The sequence below is a fragment of the Phyllopteryx taeniolatus genome, chromosome 5, assembly GCF_024500385.1.
Source record: "Phyllopteryx taeniolatus isolate TA_2022b chromosome 5, UOR_Ptae_1.2, whole genome shotgun sequence".
NCBI classification, from domain to species: domain Eukaryota; kingdom Metazoa; phylum Chordata; class Actinopteri; order Syngnathiformes; family Syngnathidae; genus Phyllopteryx; species Phyllopteryx taeniolatus.
Genome location: NC_084506.1, coordinates 5353763 through 5372448, shown reverse-complemented (window position 1 = coordinate 5372448; position 18686 = coordinate 5353763). Strand labels below are relative to the sequence as shown.

General features: G+C 41.6%; 2 protein-coding genes across 7 annotated transcripts; both read right to left on the bottom strand.

Annotated features, from left to right (window-relative positions):
* Nucleotides 1–476: 476 nt before the first annotated feature.
* Nucleotides 477–2450, bottom strand: LOC133477602 (transmembrane protein 60-like). The gene is made up of 2 exons (XM_061772485.1): nucleotides 2011–2450; nucleotides 477–1447 (listed from the first exon to the last, which is right to left on the bottom strand). Exon 2 carries the CDS (start codon nucleotides 1445–1447, stop codon nucleotides 1046–1048), a length of 402 nt encoding a protein of 133 aa, XP_061628469.1. The 5' UTR covers nucleotides 2011–2450; the 3' UTR covers nucleotides 477–1045.
* Nucleotides 2451–3105: 655 nt separating this feature from the next.
* Nucleotides 3106–18054, bottom strand: prr5a (proline rich 5a (renal)). 6 transcript variants are annotated; one of them, XM_061772990.1, is made up of 12 exons: nucleotides 17442–18050; nucleotides 15451–15584; nucleotides 14365–14490; nucleotides 13569–13649; nucleotides 12805–12853; nucleotides 12409–12466; nucleotides 9822–9913; nucleotides 9268–9408; nucleotides 8990–9125; nucleotides 7308–7586; nucleotides 6103–6181; nucleotides 3106–6046 (listed from the first exon to the last, which is right to left on the bottom strand). In XM_061772990.1, exons 2-12 carry the CDS (start codon nucleotides 15582–15584, stop codon nucleotides 6001–6003), a joined length of 1221 nt encoding a protein of 406 aa, XP_061628974.1. In that variant the 5' UTR covers nucleotides 17442–18050; the 3' UTR covers nucleotides 3106–6000. The 6 variants fall into 6 exon arrangements, with proteins under 6 accessions (XP_061628974.1, XP_061628975.1, XP_061628973.1 ...); XM_061772991.1 differs by having other exon boundaries at nucleotides 3106–6040; nucleotides 17442–18048; XM_061772989.1 differs by having other exon boundaries at nucleotides 3106–6181; nucleotides 15451–15666; nucleotides 17442–18054.
* Nucleotides 18055–18686: the final 632 nt, after the last annotated feature.

Below are 18686 nucleotides of genomic sequence, written 5' to 3'. Positions count from 1 at the left end.
ATGTCACAACAATAAAATTGTTTGGGGTTTTTTTTCGGGGGGAGGGGGGGCCTCACTGTTATGGGGGGAAAAAATGGCCATTTCAAAAATGAAAAAAATTCTCATATGATTAGACCACTCGAAAAATGTCAGATTAATAGTTATGTAACAAAAATAGTCGTTTTAAAACCCCTCTTTAAAGTCAAATTTTAGGAAAAAGTTTCATTTTTGGTGGGAGGCAGTCTTATGTATGCGAATATCTGTATTAAAAGAAAAATCATATTACAAGTACAGCGTTTTGTTTTTGTTTTTTTAGAAACAGTTGTCTTATTAAAAGATGTCATGTATAAAATAAAAACAAATTCAAAGTTATTTTAACTATTTAGGTTCTAAATATAAGGAAAGAAACAGTAATGCTGTGAGAAGATTTTTCAAAACTCGGACTAGTACAATAGTAATGTTATTTCTTGTAATAAACTAAAAAAGATACAACGTCATAATATTAGAACTTTATTCTCTGAACAAAATTACTTTTCTCTTGCAAAACATTTGGATTATTCTGGTCATTTATAACTTTATTCTTGCATTTAAAAAAAATAATAATAATAATTCCTGCTCAGCGTGTACTCCTTTGTAGAAATCTGATTGGACTTTGCTAAATAAATATGGGCGAAAAAAATTGCTGCAACCTCCTGACACAAATGTTAGTGGTCTTCTACAAAGTGCTTAGTTTTTCTGCAACAAATCACCACACAGTGGGATTAGTTAAGAACAACGATGAATTTCTACACACTGTGACAATACAAAGTAATGAGTGTGAGTTGGTATCAAGCTTCAAAAAAGAAAATTGAAGCTTGTACGCTGCTTTATCAGGGAAAAAAGCCCAAGGACCTTGTTTTTGTGCGGCTTTTTATGATGGACAACGTCTACCAATTTTCATGCTAATTGTTGAAACTGTTGTGGCTTTGGACCCCCAAAAACTCGGAGGAACCCCTAAAAATATTTTATTTTAATCGTTTAGTCTTTCATGGTAAGAATAGTAATGAAAAATGCGTGAGGAGAACGTTCAGTGCCTGCGCAGGCCGAAGACGCCGCGTCCGAGCTCCACCAGGGCGCCGCCCAGCAGGACCCAGAGGGGCACGCACACCACGCTGAGCCACACGTCGGTCAGCCTCTCCAGGCGGGAGCACAAGCTGAGGCAGAAAGCCACCTTGAGCCCCACGGCCGCCAGGTAGCACAGGCGGCGGGCCGGGCCCGGCTCGCCCTCCCGCGTATCCGGCTCCGCCTGGCACCGGCCGGCCAGCTTGACCAGCAGCAGCAGGACCAGGACAGCGTCCAGCGTCCACACGGGGAGGAAGATGAGGAACCAGTTCCAGTGCACCTTGGCGTCCAGCTTGAGGACCAGCATGATGAGGAAGATCAGGCTGAAGATCCATGACAGGAACACTCGCTGCACCAAGGACATCATCTTGGACGGGCCGCAGCCACAGTACAAGTACAGATACTTCAGTCCAAAAATTTTTAGAAATGTGTTGAATCAGTACTTACTGTTGTACAAAAGTACAGACCTTTAAATTAATTACAAAAATTAAAAGGAATTTTTACTGGCAAGTACAGTGTTTCTTGAATATATATGTGCTGTTTTTCCGGAAAAAAAAAATACTTAAAATACGCTACTTTTTTATTGAAAATATTGTACCTTTTTCTTGAATACTTGACTTCCCCCCCCCCAAAAAACTGCAAATTTATTTCTCGAAAATATACAAAACGTTTTCTTCATACTAATTGTTTCTTGAATACATGACTTTTTCTCAGAAAGTATGCAACTTTTTTTTCCTCAAATATAAACTACGTTTTCCTTAATGTACTTGTTTTTACTCGAAACCTAAACATGTATATTCTGCGGGGATTGATTATAAAAAAAATAAATAACATGCTTATTTTGACAAATGAAGAACTAGAAAGTATTGATATATGTTTCAAGTGTAGGAAGGAAGCGTAAACAGTTGTCAGAAAAGTAGGTACAGATACCTGGCAAATGTACTTAAGCAGAGGAAAGAAGTATTTGTATTTCGTAACTTCCCAGCCGGATGGTTGGAGCCAACGCGGGGGTCCGTGAACGGTTCTCCTCTCTGCTCGCGACCCCCAAAAAGTCACCTTCAATTGGGTTCGGGGAGTAAAAAAACGCGACTTTTGTTAAGCGGCTTTCGCTGTAGGTTGGCACAAGTTTAGCTTGAAAACGCGTTAGCGAGCTCAGCGGAAGATGGTACGCCGCTTGGCTCTCGACGTCGTCCCCTGAGCGAACGCAGCGTTTATCCAACTCTAAACGAGCACTTCGTAGCGTTTTAGAGAAGGGGGGGAAAAAAAGTGTTGGTTTGAAAGAAAGTGTTTGCGTTCAGCAGCGACAGAGACACCAAGTTAGCTTCCAGACTTCCGCCAACAGGGAAGGAAGTCGAAACCGAGACAGACGACGCTGCCTGTCACAACAAAAGCGCTTGAAATCAAAAGGTTTTCTGAAAAAAAAAAAAACACTTATGCACGTTGTCGCCATCTTTTTTGTCTTTTACCCCTTCTTTCAATTAAAAAAAATATCTCCAATTTTCTTTTCGTTTCGTGAAACGTTTCGCCATTTTTTTCATCACAAAACATATGTATTTCCAATGTTTCTTTTTTTAAAAGCATCCTATCTTCATTAGTTATAAACAATTTTCTTAAATTATTAATCTAAAAAAAAGCGTGGCTCCAGTTTTTTCCTTTTAAAAATTACATATCTATTTTTTCTGTTTATAAGGTCACATTTTCTTAGAGATTCTTTTTATATATAAAGGATGTATCTCCAATAATATTTTTTTTCTTTCATAAAAGCATGTATTTCCGGTTTCTTTTTTTTCCTTTGTATTTTCAAAAAGTATCTTTTTTTTCTTTTAAAAAGTGTTATTCTTAATTTAAAACATTTTAAGAAAGCATGCATTTTTTAAGGCAATTATATTCTTGTTATAAAGTACCTTTAATTTTGTTTAAAAATCTTAATTTATAAAGCCATGAAATAATTTGTAATAACTATTCAAAATGTCAGGAAATACTTTTATCCATAAACGTAAAAGCATGAGACTGAAGACAAAAATGTGATGACCCACATTTGAAGATTTTATTCAAATCATTTTTTTTTTTTTTTTTTTTTTTAAACAGGCAAGTATAACAAATTAATACAAAGTACAACTCCATAGATTGTCCCCAAAAAGTAAAGTACAAAAAGCTTGAGGTAAAACATTTTTGTTGTTGAAAAAGATAATTTTCAAAAAAGCCCTTATTATTAAAATTTTTCTCGTGACCGCTTGACTTTTTTTTTTTCTTTTCATCTGAAAAACTAACAACACACGTGTGTTTACAAAGTGCAAAATACAGTGTGTGAGACAACATTCAGTACAATTGTCTTTTGAAATGTAAACAATTCAAAAACCTCAATGTCTGTTTGTACAAAGCAGAAAAAACAAGGGCAGCATCTAAAAAGCAATTTTTTTTCCCCCTTTGAAACTCTACAAGCAGCGACAACATTAAAACAGCCCGTTATCCACATTAGCAGAAGTTGCAAACGTAACAACATATTTCACACATTCAGAAATGGTGAAAATGTCTAAGAGAGGAGGAATGTGCTACAGCGTGGAAATCATTTTTTGGTCTTTTTTTTAAATTTTTTAATTGAATAACATTTCTTTTTACATTCAGAAAAAGGAAGATGTGATCTCCATTGGAATGAAGCTGCGCATTATTATTTCAGTCAACAAATGATACAAGCGAACTAACAAAGAATAAATCCCTCTCGTCACCTGCATGCAAACACAATTAATGCCCGATACAAATAATAATTGCCACATGATTTCAACATACAGACCAGCAAACATACGTCTGCAGCGTTGAACCTCCCCCAAGGATTGTGTCTTAGTGAAAACTACGAGATATCATAGCGGTATCACGGATCTCCATTTTTATTCTTTTTTGAGCATTATGTTTTTTTAAACGTATCCAGATTATCTTTTTTTTTTTCCCCTTCAAAAATCATGCATCTCCAATTTTCTGTCATTTTTATAAAGTATGCATCTCCAGTTTTTCCTTTTGAAATGGCATTTATCAGATTTTGTGAAATATTTTTGTATTTATAAAGTATCACCAAATTTTGAGTGTTCTTTTTAAAATCACGCAGTCTTCATTTTCATCTTTTTAAAAATGATACATCTTCACATTCTGTGATTCCCCCCCCCCTTTCAAAAGCATGTATCTCAACTTTGTTCCCTTTAAAAAAAGAATGTACTTGAAATTTTTTTTTTTTTGCAAAATAAAGCATCAGCATTTTTTTTTTTTTTTTTTCCTAAGAGGCAGGCGCCATTCCAGTTTTTCCATCTTTATCGAGCCACCGTTTATTTATCACCGCAATTTAACCAGTGACCACATGCACCTTTATCTTGATCTGTGCCAAAATGTCATTCTTGTTTAGCCCAAGCCCCCCTACCCCACCTATTGCGTAAATTGATGACAATGTTTTTCAAGTTGTTCTTGCACGCACACACATAAATAAACAATCATTGCATTTTTGGTCACTTGTTGTTAAACATTTAACATCGACAGAGGTCTGAGTCTCCTCGTATTGAAAATACAGTGAACCCTCGTCATATTGCGGTTCATCGTTCGCGATACCTTTCTATCGCAGATTCTTAAGCGATTGTTTTATTTAAGGGTTTTTACTGTATACAGGCGTCTGAAATTAAGAGTTGTAGTACCACGTTGTGCCACAACACGGCGGGCAGCACTGAGCTTGATTCTCTTCTTGTATGTGTTGCTGCTGCTCTTGTGTTTAAGTAGCTGTCGTTCGCTGTTGTTATATTGGAACGGCGAGGTAAATTCCTTTGTTTTTTGTTGTATACTGAAGATCTTTGGGTTTTCGATCAAAAGAGGAATATGAGACAAAAGACCAGAATTCCAGCTTTTATTTCATGGTATTTACATCGAGATGTTTTAAACAACGCAGCACAGAGCACCTTTTGTTTGAGGCTACCCACTTTTCAAGCGGGCAAAAGAATTGGAACATGTGACTGATGGGTGTTTCTAGTAGCTCAGGTGTTGCCTATTAGATTGATCGCTTAAGCATTAGAAATGTGCTTGTTTTTGGCTTTGGATTTCACCTGTGAAAACTGCATTTGCTGTAAAGCAAACATGAATACCAGAGAGCTGAAAATAGGTGGGTTCAAACAAAAGGTGCTCTGTCCTGACTGGTTTAACACATCTAGATGTAAATATGAAACAAAAGCTGGAATTCTGAACCTTTTGTCTCATATTCATCCGATCTGAAACCCAAATGTTTTTAGTATACAACAGAAACAAGAGAATTGACCTTGCCGTTCCAATACCTTTGGAGGAGACTGTATGCTAACATCAGTTAGCGCATCTGTGGAGTTTTGTATTATATGTTAGCATTAAGCTAGTCGATGTACAGGAGACAAAATGACATGGTTTGGTTGAACGTTTTGGTCATTTCTAATCCAATGCTTGAGTCTCTTTTGTTTTATGTGTAAGTTTTACAGTAAACTTCAAGTGGGAGTGACAAATAAACAGCTTGAAGCACGCACGCCAATAAATGTTTGAATGAGTTTAAAAGTGTTTTATTTGGCCTCTCTATATTCCGGAGTTTCACATATTGCGCGTGGGTGTGGAACATATAACCTGTGATAAATGAGGGTTCACTGTAGTTTCATTATTTTAAGCATTCAACTCTTATAATGACATTATTTTCATGAAAGCAGCATGAATGGATGGAGGAGAAAAGAGGATGGATTCAAAGCCATGAAATGTACTTTTAACAATGTTATCATAGGTGTGTGTGTGTGTGTGTGTGTGTGTAGCTACACCGTGCTCTGCCTGCTCTCGCGACCGTAGCCGAGAGCCTCGGGGGAATGAGAACGCGAGAAGTCGATGAATATCCCGTCCGAGTCGGAGTCGGCGGACTGGAGCACCTGGCCGATGATGGTCTCAGGGCTGGACGAGTCGCTGGGCGGCGAGCAGGCCGCCGCCGCCGCCGCCGCCGCCTTGCCGAGGTGGCTCACGACGGCGGCGGCGGCGACCTCGGTGCCGTGGAGAGCCCCCGACGAGTGCAGAATGGACGGTGATGACAGCGGCAGGTCCGTGGAGGCGGCTCCGGCCTGCATCATACCTGTCAATCACAGTTGTCACGTCGCGGTGGGATAGCAAAAGTTTACACACCCCTGTTTCAATGACGCCGAGATAAAACTTTTTCTACCACTATCGTGACCTATATGAACTGAACAAATCGATCGAATGTTTCAAAATCCTTTTCAGAGGGGAAGTAAAAATAAACAACGGAGATAATGTGGTTGGACAAGTGTGCACACCCTCTTGTGACTAGCATGTGGCTGTGTTCACAATTGAGCAATCTCATTAAAACTCAGGGTAATTGGTAGGGATGTTCGATACCGCTCTTTTTCAGACCGATACCAGTATGAGTATTCACTCTTGAGTACCCACCCATACAAAGTATCGATACCACTAGTACTTTTGATTCATAAAATGTTAATTAACACAACGACAAATAATTGTGAACAAAGACCTTTCCTTCTGCTGATTCGCCAATGTGTCAAAACTGCCGCCGTGTGGCGCCAACTACTGGTGAGGAGGACTTAACCGATGTCAGATGTTTTTTGCCTTAAGTATCGGTGGCTAGGATCGGCAGCCTTCACGAGTACCCTGCTGGTTCCCAAAACCAGGAACGCAATGAAGTCCAGGACTGGTGTCACAAAAGATATTATACAAATCCAAACTACAAAAAAAAGGGACACAGCGATGCCCCTTTTTTTTTTTTTTTTTTTTTTTTTTTTTAAACAGAGTACGAGTAAAAGTACTTTGAGTACTCACCAATACCAAGTACTGACACTTGCAAATGTGATGAAAATGTTTTATTTTAATCAAATATTGTTCAAAAACACAAAAAGTCTTTAAGAAAAAAAAGTTTGTTTTCCTATTTTGCTGTATTTTGTCATTTATATTAATATCTGAGTCAAGGCAGGTGAGCGAATACTTTTATATAATATTTATATAATATATTTTGCCTACATTAAATACAAAACTTTTTCTCTAAAATATGACGTTTTTATTTTTAAAAAAATACTACTTTTTATTGTAAAACATTTGAAATCCTGAAAAAAAATAACTTTTTTTGTTTTTTTTTCCTAGTCTTGAAAAAAATTCTAGAAAACATTTTTTCCTCCAAAATATAAAACCCTTTTCTCGAGTATTTCCAGCAGGAGCCTTAAAACACTTACCTTTGAAATGCGAGCCGACGCACAGCCTGTTGGAGGCGGAGCCGGAGAGTTCGGAACCGGCCGCCAGCTCGGCGTAGTTCAACTTCTGCTCCTCCAGGCAGGAGATCATCTCGCAGGCCGAGTGGCGGCGGATTCCCCCGCTGCCCACCGAGCCGCAGTCGGCGTCGTATTCGGCCACGGGCGTCAGGAGCAGCGGGATGTTGTAGCTTTTCGATCGGACCACCGGGTTCTTGGACAATTGCTCGGCGGACTTGGACCAGCCCCACTGGAAACGCTTCTCTGAGGGAGGGACAGGAAAACATCAAACACACTCTTGTTTATTATTATTATTGACACAAAAAAAAAATCTCATAATATCAGAACTAGAATCTTGTAATATAATGACTTTTTCATTTAAAAAAATACAACTTTTTTCTTAAAGATACACGGTTTGTCTTGAATATATATCACTTTTTTCCTCAAAAAATACTTGAATTTTTTTCTAGAAAACCTTTTTCTCAAAATTTGCATTTTTTTTTTTATTTATAAAACGTTTTCTTGAAGAGGTACATTTTATTTCTCAAAAATATATCAGGACTTTTTTCTCAAAAAACACAACTTTAATCTTATGATTTTTTTAAATTTTAAAAATACAGCACTACTTTTTATTGAAAAACAATTGAAAACACTTGTTTTTTCTAGTCTTGAAAACTAAACTAAACATCTTTTTTCTCAAAAATATACTTCTTTTTTTCTGATATATACAATTGTTTTCTCAAGCTTTTCAACTTTTTCCTCAAAAATGTAAAGAACCTCTCTCGATTATATATCCAACTATCAATGTTTTCACAAAAAAATCATAATTTTAATTTTTTTTAAATTTAATTTGAATTTTTAACCCTTTTTTCCGTATATATAGAGACACGACTTTTCTCAAAAATATGCTTTTTTGTCTTTTCTGGAGTATATAGTACAATGTTTTCCCCAGAAAATATAGATTTTTCTCAAAATATATATTTTTTAAGAAATATCACTTTTTTCTCCAAAATATATACATTCTTTAAAATAAAGTATTTTTTCCTCCTATACAGAATAAATGACCTTTTTCTTAAATATATGACTCTATGTCCAAACATACTTTTAGTAAATAATTCTTTCCTCCTATACAGTATAAATGACTTTTTTCCCCTAAAATATACTACTTTTTTTTAATAACTGACTTTTTTCTTCAAAATATTTCTTGAAAGTACACTATTTGTATTCTAGAATACATCCAACTTTTAACTTGAACATATTTGACTATTTCTCCCAAATATAAACCCTTTTATTGAAAACATCCTACTTTTTTCTTGAATACTGTATATTCCTTGAATATGATTAATTATTTTCTCAAAAATGTACTTGGAAATTTGCCCCTTTTTTCCTCAAAAATATCTGCATTTTTCCTTGAATGTAGGATTATTTTCTTGAAAATATATGACTTTGTTTTGCTAAATAAACTTTTTTTTTTCTTAAAAATATGACATTTATCTCTAATCTACACAACTTTCTCCTCAAATATACTTCTATTTCTTGAACAAATATGACTTTCTCCAAAATGTAACCTTATTTTGTCCATGTTAGTGAAAATATACTTTTTTTTTTCTTGAAAATATGCAACTTTCATCGCTGTTAAAAATCGCCACCCTTCACAGCGGTCTCACCGAGAACACAGCAGTGGTCCTCGGTGTGGTCTCCAGAGTGAAGACCGTGAGTCCCCAAGTAGGGCGAGACCACCTTCTGGACCAGAGCCTCCAGCCTCAGGTAGTCCTCGTTGACACCACGCGACTCGTGGACGCCCTGCATCGACACAACCGCCGTCAAGGCCTCTGACAATTTTTGCCATTGTGGACAGAAAGTCAATTTCGGATGCCCGAGCGCCGTGAATCCTTCCCCCGAACGTCGGCACCAAGGGCACGGGACGCGGCGAGAGCGGCGCTACCTGCAGGACGAGCAGCATCTGCGTAACGGAGGGCGGCACTCGGGCCCGGGGCCGCGACAGGGCGTCCTCCAGCTTGACGCTCAGGACGATGGTGCTCCTGAAGTGGAGCAGAGCCAGCTGGCGGACGGACGGCTCCTTACCCTACGCCCGACGATAACAACGAGACTCAGCACAGTGCTCAAAATCAACAGAAATATGAAAATACAGTATTCATAACGGGCTGTTCTGGTCATTGTGTAGCATTTGTCTTGGATGTAGTGCTTCCACTACGTGTATGTTAAGATTTTTTTATTTTATTTTTTGTCCAATCAGATTTTAGTCTCTATGTGTAGCCCTGTCAATCTAATCTGCCCAGGGCCTTCGAAAAACAATGGGACTGTTTCTCAAACTCAGAAAAATGTGCAGCATTGATAGGTTCTGTAATAGTGACCCGATAGTGGCGGCATTTAAGGGGTGAATTCATGTAGTTAAAGCAGGCGCAGGCGCAGGTCCAAAATGTTCGCCCAGACGATGTTGCTGATCTTGCCGCTTGTCGACTCGAGACGATGGCCCACCTGCACCGGATGGAAGATGGCCTGCACCATGGGCAGCACGTCGCAGAAGAAGAAGTCCCACGTCTCCGCCAGAGAGTCCAGCAACTTCTGACCTGCAAACAAAGGACACTTAAAGCCTGCTCAATATTTGGACCCTAAACATTAGGAATAATTGACTTTTTAATGGTTTGTGTACAACCCCAATTCCAATGAAGTTGGGCCATTGTGTTAAACATAAATAAAAACAGAATGATTTGCAAATCATGTTCAACCTATATTTAATTGAATACACTACAAAGACAAGATGTTTAATGTTCAAACTGATAAACTTTGAGCAAATAATCATTAACATAGAATTTTATAGCTGCAACATGTTCCAAAAAAGCTGGGACAGGGTCATGTTTACCACTGTGTTACATCACCTTTTCTTTTAACAACATTTAATAAACGTTTGGAAACTGAGGACACTAATTCTTGAAGCTTTGTAGGTGGAATTTCCCATTCTTGCTCGATGTACAGCTTCAGCTGTTCAACAGACCGGGGTCTCCATTGTTGTATTTTACGCTTCATAATGCGCCACACATTTTCAATGGGAGACAGGTCTGGACTGCAGGTAGGCCAGTCTAGTACCCGCACTCTTTTACAACGAAGCCACACTGTTGTAACACGTGCAAAATGTGGTTTGGCATTGTCTTGCTGAAATAAGCAGGGGCGTCCATGAAAAAGACGTTGCTTGGATGGCAGCATATGTTTCTCCAAAACCTGTATGTGCCTTTCAGCATTAATGGCGCCTTCACAGATGTGTAAGTTACCCATGCCGTTGGCACTAACACAGCCCCATACCATCACAGATGCTGGCTTTTGAACTTTGCGTCCATAACAGTCCGGATGGTTCTTTTCCTCTTTGGCCCGGAGGACACGACTTCCACAATTTCAAAAACAATTTGAAATGTGGACTCGTCAGACCACAGAACACTTTTCCACTTTGCGTCAGTCCATCCTAGATGAGCTCGGGCGCAGAGAAGCCAGCGGCGTTTCTGGGTGTTGTTGATAAATGGCTTTTGCTTTGCATAGTAGAGTTTCAAGTTGCACTTCCGGATGTAGCGCCGAACTGGATTTACTGACTTTGGTTTTCTGAAGTGTTCCTGAGCCCATGTGGTGATATCCTTTACACATCGATGTTGGTTTTTGATGCAGTGCCGCCTGAGGGATCAAAGGTCACGGGCATGTCGGTTTTCGGCCTCGCCACTTACATGCAGTGATTTCTCCAGATTCTCTGAACCTTTTGATGATATTATGGACCGTAGATGATGAAATCCCTAAATTCCTTGCAATTGTACGTTGAGGAACTTTGTCCTTAAACTGTTCGACTATTTTCTCACGCACTTGTTCACAAAGAGGTGACCCTCACCCCATCTTTGCTTGTGAATGACTGAGCAATTCAGGGAAGCTCCTTTTCTACCCAATCATGGCACCCACCTGTTCACAATTAGCCTGTTCACCTGTGGGATGTCCCAAACAGGTGTTTGATGAGCATTCCTCAACTTTCTCAGTCTTTTTTGCCACCTGTCCCAGCTTTTTTGGAATGTGTTGCAGCCATCAAATTCTAAGTTAATGATTATTTGCTAAAAACAATCCATTTTATCAGCTTGAACATTAAATATCTTGTCTTTGTAGTGTATTCAATTAAATATAGGTTGAGCATGATTTGCAAATCATTGTATTCTATTTTAACACATTGTCCCAACTTCATTGGAAGTCATAGTCATAGTTGTGTCTCTGGAGCGCCTGGCCACCAATCAAGTGTGAAAATTAAACCGAGTATGTAAATCTTTAGTTTTCTGCCGATTTCTAAAAATGTGTGCATCCCACTGTGATGTAACAGTGGGGCTAATTTACATAATAACCGCCTGCACACCAAATTTCTCCACCGAAGTCTGAAGCACTGTCACGTTAAACATGACAGCTAAGCAGAACTACAGTATTAGCACAGATTAGCAAGCAGTGTCACCAGCGTTAGCTTCTGATAAGCAGCACAGACCTGAATGTTTGGCTAAATGATTGAAGTGGAGTGACAGGAATCCTTTGCACAAGGTAAGTAGGGCTGTATTGAGTTTTGTTGGATGCACAGATTAGCATTGGCTAACAGAGTTAGTTTCTGATAAGCAGTATAGACTTGGTGAAGATCCGGAGCCACTTTCAAATGACTACACCGTCTGGGACACAATCATCCAGTAATGTTGACCATGACACCACGTCAAAGCGAAAAGGTAAGCAGAGCTGCAGTAAGTTTTTTTTTTTCGTTAGCACAGATTAGCATGAACCAACAGTGTTTGCTTCTGATAAGAAGACAGAGTTTTTTTTGGCCTTGTTTTGTTTTCTTTTCCCTCCGCACTGTGCTCTGCTTCCGCAAATACGAGCAAGCGGCCGGCTGGTCGCCATGGTAACGAAAGCTGAAGACGCCATTGGCCGAAAGGTATACGGGGTGGGATGCGGGCCGGCTCACTTGCATCAGACGGATATTTTGGCCACGTTCGTTAAGATACATGGCTCCGGTTTTACGTTGTCAATAGAACACAAAGCATTTCTCTTTTGAATGAATCCATACCTTCGTAGAACCTTATTTTGTCCCTCAGGATGACCATGCCCTTCGTCAGCAACTGGTTCTGGAACAATAAATGAAACAAAATGAAGAACAGCTGACACCAATGTCTAAAATTGACTCTGATCTGCCATCGATGCCAATGACGGTCAGTGACACGCATAACTATTGCTGAAGATTTTCATGCTTATATATACAATTCTAAATCTCTTTTGTTTTATGTGTCAGTTTTTTGGTAAACTTCAACTGTGAGTTACAAATAAAAAGGTTTGAAGCAAGCATACTTTGCCTCTTATTTGGAGAACCGTCGGCAAAAAGTGTATTTCCTTCCCATAAAAGGTTGGGGAAACGCTGGTCCAAAAAGTGTCATTGTAATCGTGCAATTTGTTGCACTGGGATTACCTGAAGGTATTCCGAGAAGAAGGAACCCAGCTCGGTCTTCAGCAGGTGCCTGGTAGAGGGGGAAAAAAAAAATTATAATTTTTTGGGTGACGCGAAGATGAGCAGCTAAAAAACAAATGTTTACTTGTCGGCGCTCCGTTAGAACACAGGATATTGCCCGTCTTCTTTATCTTTATTTGCATGCACGTGTGTGTGTGTGTGTGTGTGTGTGTGTGTGTGGACCAGTGACGTTGCTGGATTTTTTTATTTTTTATTTTTTGGTCATCGGTTTTAGGGGGCTTAAGACAGTAAAACTAAAATTACAAATAAATTAAATACATACTAACAATTTTTTATTTGGGGGGGGGGGGGGGGGGGGCTTGAGCAGTTTTGTAATGAGGGCGTGTGTGCGTTAGACGGCTGGAGTGCGCAAAGATAATGACACGCACGGCACAAACACCGGCGTCGATAACACCACGTGCTCAGTCAGCACATTTTGAAGTGGAATTCAACCAACAACAAACTGGAATTCCTGTTTTATACTGTATCTTATTTGTGTACCTTTCGGTGAGAATATTATATGTTATCATTACAATGCAATTAAATAATACTTTCATCATTAAATTCCAATATGTTCCCTTTAATTCACATCAAATATAATCATTACGCCCCTAAAAAGTCCTGCAATTTTGGTGACCCTATAATAAAGCGATATAAAATCATTTTAACACTTCAGCTTTATGTCAGCAAAAAGGATTCAAATTGCAGCACACGTCTCAACTCACCGGACGCCTTCGTTGAGAACGTAAAGCTCGTTGTCGGCCAAACCTTTCTTCTGGAAGACGGCGATGACGGCGTTGTGGATGCTGCGAGGGCACACAAGCTCAACTTCAAGCTACCATTTGGCGCATTCGTAGCAAGTTGCGGCTCGGACTCCTGCTTTGGCTATTCGCACATTCCCAAAACGTGCAAGTTAGGTTCATGGAGACGCTTGATCAGGGGTGTCCAAACTACAGCCCCCACGGCCCATTTGTGGCCCGCCGTCCCTTCCTTAGCGGCCCTCGGTACATACTCAAAATAATCTATGATTCGCGGTCAAGTATTGCACTTCTTCCAGGGCGACACAACCTGATATATGAAAATAACAAATTGTTGTTATCGGGATTTTCTTGATATGCAAAGAAACTATTTACAAGTATAATAATACACATATTTCTATTCAAACAGCCTCAATAACTAGAGATCTGTTTGGGAGCAAATCATGGGAATTGCAAATTATTTCAATTTCAGTTTGTGAAATGTCTCACACTATTGATCCTGATGAAGTAAACACTCCTTTCAAGATTGTCAGCTTCCTAAGCAGAAGTCTTCAACTATTTGCAGTATCACCTTGAACAGACAGTTGTGATGGAGCAAGAGAACTAAAATATAGACAACACATAAAGTAAATGCTCAGCTTGTTTCATACATTTAAGTCGAAGAATGTCGGCAGCCATCGGAGAAAAACCTTTGGACTTTTGTGAGCGCCGCGATCGGCCGGCGAGCCGTCCGGGGCGAACGCCGCCCGGGAACGGGACGTACCTGTTCCAGGTGGCGTTGGCGCCGGCCCTCTTCTGCTTCTCGCCTCTGTCCTCCGGTGAACCCTTGTCGCTCTTGGCCAGTTCGCTGAGGCTGGGCGAGCTCATCAGCTTGAGCCGGTGCAGAGTCCTCATGGGAGGTCATAGAGGAAGGGACACACAAGCGAGCAAAGCGCGCTCAGCGACGTGTACAGTCAAACGAGGAAGGTCGAGAGGCGTAGAGGAAAGGAGTGAAAGTAGGACAGAGCGATGCGAGATGAGAGAGTGGGACGGGCGTCGCCCCGAGGTCGCCGAGAGAGGACGAGAGAACAGAGGCGCCGATGGGATTCCCAAACAATACCGGCATTGATGCCAACAAATATTTATGCGGCGCGCAGATGCCAGTGGAAGTGTGGGTCGAGCGGCGGACGAGCGCCGGGCACTGTACGGGCGGGACGAGGAGGATGAGGAAGGAGGAGAGGAGGAGGCCTCACATGGCTGAGTGACGACAAAACCAAAAGCAGTACAAACAACGCAGGCGCTCTTCCTGCTCTGAGATTGTTTGTATTATGTTCGATACTTTTTGGGAAATTGCAGTCGGACACGAGGAGGTTTGAGAAGGGCGAAGGAGAAAGGAGAGGACGGAGAGAAAAAGAAACAAGTCAAGGCAGGACCCCGCTTTGAAACGAAAGCCTTTCTTGCGTTTATATTTGACATGAATAACAGTTTTGTTTTTGTTTTTTTAAAACATATACTATGTAATCAGCTATGATACAGATATGATAACCCCCGCCCCAAAAAAACAAGCTGAAGTTGTTTGGCGTGTAAAAGAAGTTTTGATTGACACTCTGGTATTAAACTGCATTGTGATTATTAAAGTTATGAGGTGGTGTTGAATTGGAGTACATTATCTTGAAAGCTGCGAAAACATGCAGATTAATTGGGCAATAATAATGATAATAATGTGATTATTCGAGCTTACAAGGCAAAGGATGGTTTCGACTTGATGGGCACAAGAGAGACGGCGAGATTTAACAGCACGCGGATAAGTAGATTACCCAGAATGCTCATCTTCAGGAACGCTTAATCTTGACAAGCGAGTGAAGCTCACCTCCTGATGGGATGCTCACCGCCGCCGTCCAAGTCCGGGCTGGGCGGGGGAGGCGCCGAGAAGGTGCTGAAGTTGAGGGAGAGGGGCCGCGGGGACGAGCGCGAGGCGTGCCGGCGTCTGAGTCCGTCCAGCATCTCGACACACACAAGCGCAAAACGCCTTCAAATACGCCGATGGAGGGAACACTGAGCAAGAAAAGACGCTGTGATGGAAAATCTGGTCAGAGCAGAAGTTACTTCTTCAACAACGATCTCAGATATCCAAACCTTTTCACCACATAGTTCTGCCTGGCAACAGCTCTGATTGCACCACTAGTAAACAAAACAAAAAACACTCTATGACTTTATTCTCTAGATCAGAAAGAGTCCTTTTTTTTTTTTTTTATGTTGTCGGGATTGGACTCCTTCGCATTTCCCATCATCACCTCCAACCAAAGATGTTATGTTGAAGTGGAACCTCTAAAGTCAAAGCACTAAATGCTCCAGGAGGCTGCGAAATGTTCAAATTGAATTTGTGAATTTGATTGATCGACACATACTGTAACACACATTCAAAAATGGCAATACTGAAATCATATTTCGTAACATAATGCAAATTCACCAATAGGAGATAAAAAAAAATAATCAAACACGGCTAGCTAGTCCTGACGTCTGCGAGCCAGAAGCTGAGCTGCACTGTGCTTGTTTGCCGACTCGGCGTGCTGCAGTTACACTAATTACGTTCTGTGCTGGAATAAGCATTTGCTTATTAAGATTTTTTTTGTGTTCAGTTTTGAACAGAAAAATGTGTAAAGTTCTTCATGTGGGGGGGCATAAAATGACACTACGGGCCTCGAGATGGACACCCGTGTTTTGAAAGCGTTACCGAACGTGTGCAGTCTTGAGTTCCGATATTGTGTCTGTTATTTCCACACCCACTGAGGGAGTGTTTTGCAATATTTGCTCAACTTGCACTGCCACAACCGCACGCGCACAGTAGCCAAGCGCAAAAGCATGTCTGTGCATGTGCGGCGTGAGGCACTACTATCTTCGATGTCTAGTAGCTCTCACACATGTAGTTGCCAACGCTGTCGTACTGGTTTGCAGAAATGTCGTACAGTGGTGGGATCAAACGTCACTGGTCAATCGGTCACTGTCGTTCGACTAGTGTGCTGAATTGCCTTAATACTAAGCGTGAACTAGAACATGGACCTCGATCCAAATGGAACATATGCTGAGATATATGCTCCGTAAGGACGCTAGTAGTGTGCGACACTTGCCTGGCACAAAGGACCACAATAGTTTACTAGTTAGGTTTAATTGTGTAACGGTAGTACCTGAAGAATACCCAAAGACACATTTGTTCTACTTGTGCTCCCTTGTCGTTCGACTAGTGTGCTGAATTGTCTTACTAGTGGGGACACAGAGTGCACTCGAGGCCTTCTGGAATCAATACTCGCTGAAGCGGATTTCCTTGGAAGGGGACTCGCGTGTTATTTGGGTGTCTCCCATAGAAACGCGCCACCTACTGATCAGAAGGGTGAACAACAGTCTGGGCAGTTTTTGTCGTTGTTTTTTTTCTTTCGAGCAACATAAGCAGCGACGCACGTCTTCCTTGCACGCCTAGCGACAACTAACATAACATGGAAGTGTTTTGAGTCAAAGGTGAGGCCAGCAGAGACGCCACCACGCCAGCCGGGGGGCGGGGCGTCTTTTCTGCCCCCCCCCCCCTTTTCCCCCTCCTCTACGCTCTTTGTCTTTTTTGGGTTTGTTTTTTTACGACAACATTTCGACGAGCAGCATCGCAGCATCGCTTTCCCGGCCTACTGCAGCCGAGCCCCGCTGTGATTAAATGCCACACAAAATGGCCAATCGGTGTGGCGACAGTCCGCGTCGGTTCCCCGCACATAAAAACCTTCAAGTCCACGAGAGAGAGAGAGGGGGAAAAAAAGAAGCAAAATGGAAAAAAAAAAAAAAAAGCATCCCAGCGGGACGTGAAGTTGCCACGCTCACCGTTCCGTGTCCTGTCGCCTGCTTCCAGCCGAGATGACGCGCGCATACAGCTCCGATGTCACGTCGGTTCCGTCCGGGCTCATCGGTGGCTCACCGGGGCTCGATCCGCCGGAGGGAGCTCCCGATCGGGCATCGGGCGGGCGACGGGTCCGTTGCGCGGCGCTACGGCGGCGGTGCGAGCGGACCGAGGAGACGGCGAAGGACTCATTCGAGAAGCATGCGCCTCCGCTCGCTCCCGTGGGCGCGCCCCCGCTTTGTTTTGGCGAGATGCACGCGGCACTGTCACGTGCACGCGCGGCGGTGTCGCGTTGGAGCGAGAACGTTGGGGTTTACGAGAGGTCCCTGAACGCCATAAACGCCCCAGAAACACGCGCGCGCACGACACACAACGAACCGCGTTGACAGTACCAACCTTCTGTCAGTGAACGCGCATTTTTCAAGTGAGAATACAGTCCTATGTTTTACTAGATGTACCTGAACGACGCAAGCGCCCAGAAAACAAAACAAAGAGGGCTCGGTTACGCGCGCGCGTACCACCGGCTGACCCCAATCTAAAGTATCACAACCGACTGTCAATGCAATCTCACCAAGGTTTTTATTGATCAAAAACCATAGTTATTATTGTTATCCCCCCCTCCCCCCAATTGTGACTATGATTGCACTGAACGGCCATAGCTAGCCCGCGCGCATTTTTGACGATAATGAGCACCACCCATGTTTGCGTGTCGTGTGACATTTAATCTGCTCTTATTGGATCACAGCGGCGCACATTAACATGCTTTAAAGATCAGCAACAAATCGGGGTTGTTGTTGCTTTGCAGCAGATTTCCCAGAGAACACACGTGAGGATATCGAACGCGTGGGCGCCATTCAATGCTCATAAGCAAGACCCTCAATCATCAACTACGCGAAACGATTCATCGATTATCAAGTGACAGTAGTTGCCAATTAACGGATTTACTGTTGCGCCTCTTGAAAGCACCGCATAATCTGTCGCACAGGCCTCGAAGCTTGGTGTGAAACACTTTTCCAGTAGTCTTGAACGCACCACATCAGTCAGAACAGTATAATAAAGTAGTAGAATTTAGAAATTAGGTTCAAAATTTCACTACAAAAATTCATGCAACGGTAGATGCGATTTGCAAGACTCACATGCAATAACTCCACGATGCCGGTAATTGTCCGGATTTATTTTGAAGAAGTGACGCCCTGGCGATTAAATTAGCTTTTCCGATATACCTGAAC

Bases quoted from the DNA above. Each gene is read 5' to 3' on its own strand.
- prr5a (XM_061772989.1), bottom strand. From the start codon at position 15,584: ATGCTGGACGGACTCAGACGCCGGCACGCCTCGCGCTCGTCCCCGCGG. The intron at 12,854-13,568 runs GTGAGTTGAGAC...CCCCTCTACCAG, and splicing joins GTTCTCAACGAAGGCGTCCG to GCACCTGCTGAAGACCGAGC. The intron at 12,467-12,804 runs GTAATCCCAGTG...TTATTGTTCCAG, and splicing joins TCTTCTCGGAATACCTTCAG to AACCAGTTGCTGACGAAGGG.
- LOC133477602 (XM_061772485.1), bottom strand. From the start codon at position 1,447: ATGATGTCCTTGGTGCAGCGAGTGTTCCTGTCATGGATCTTCAGCCTG.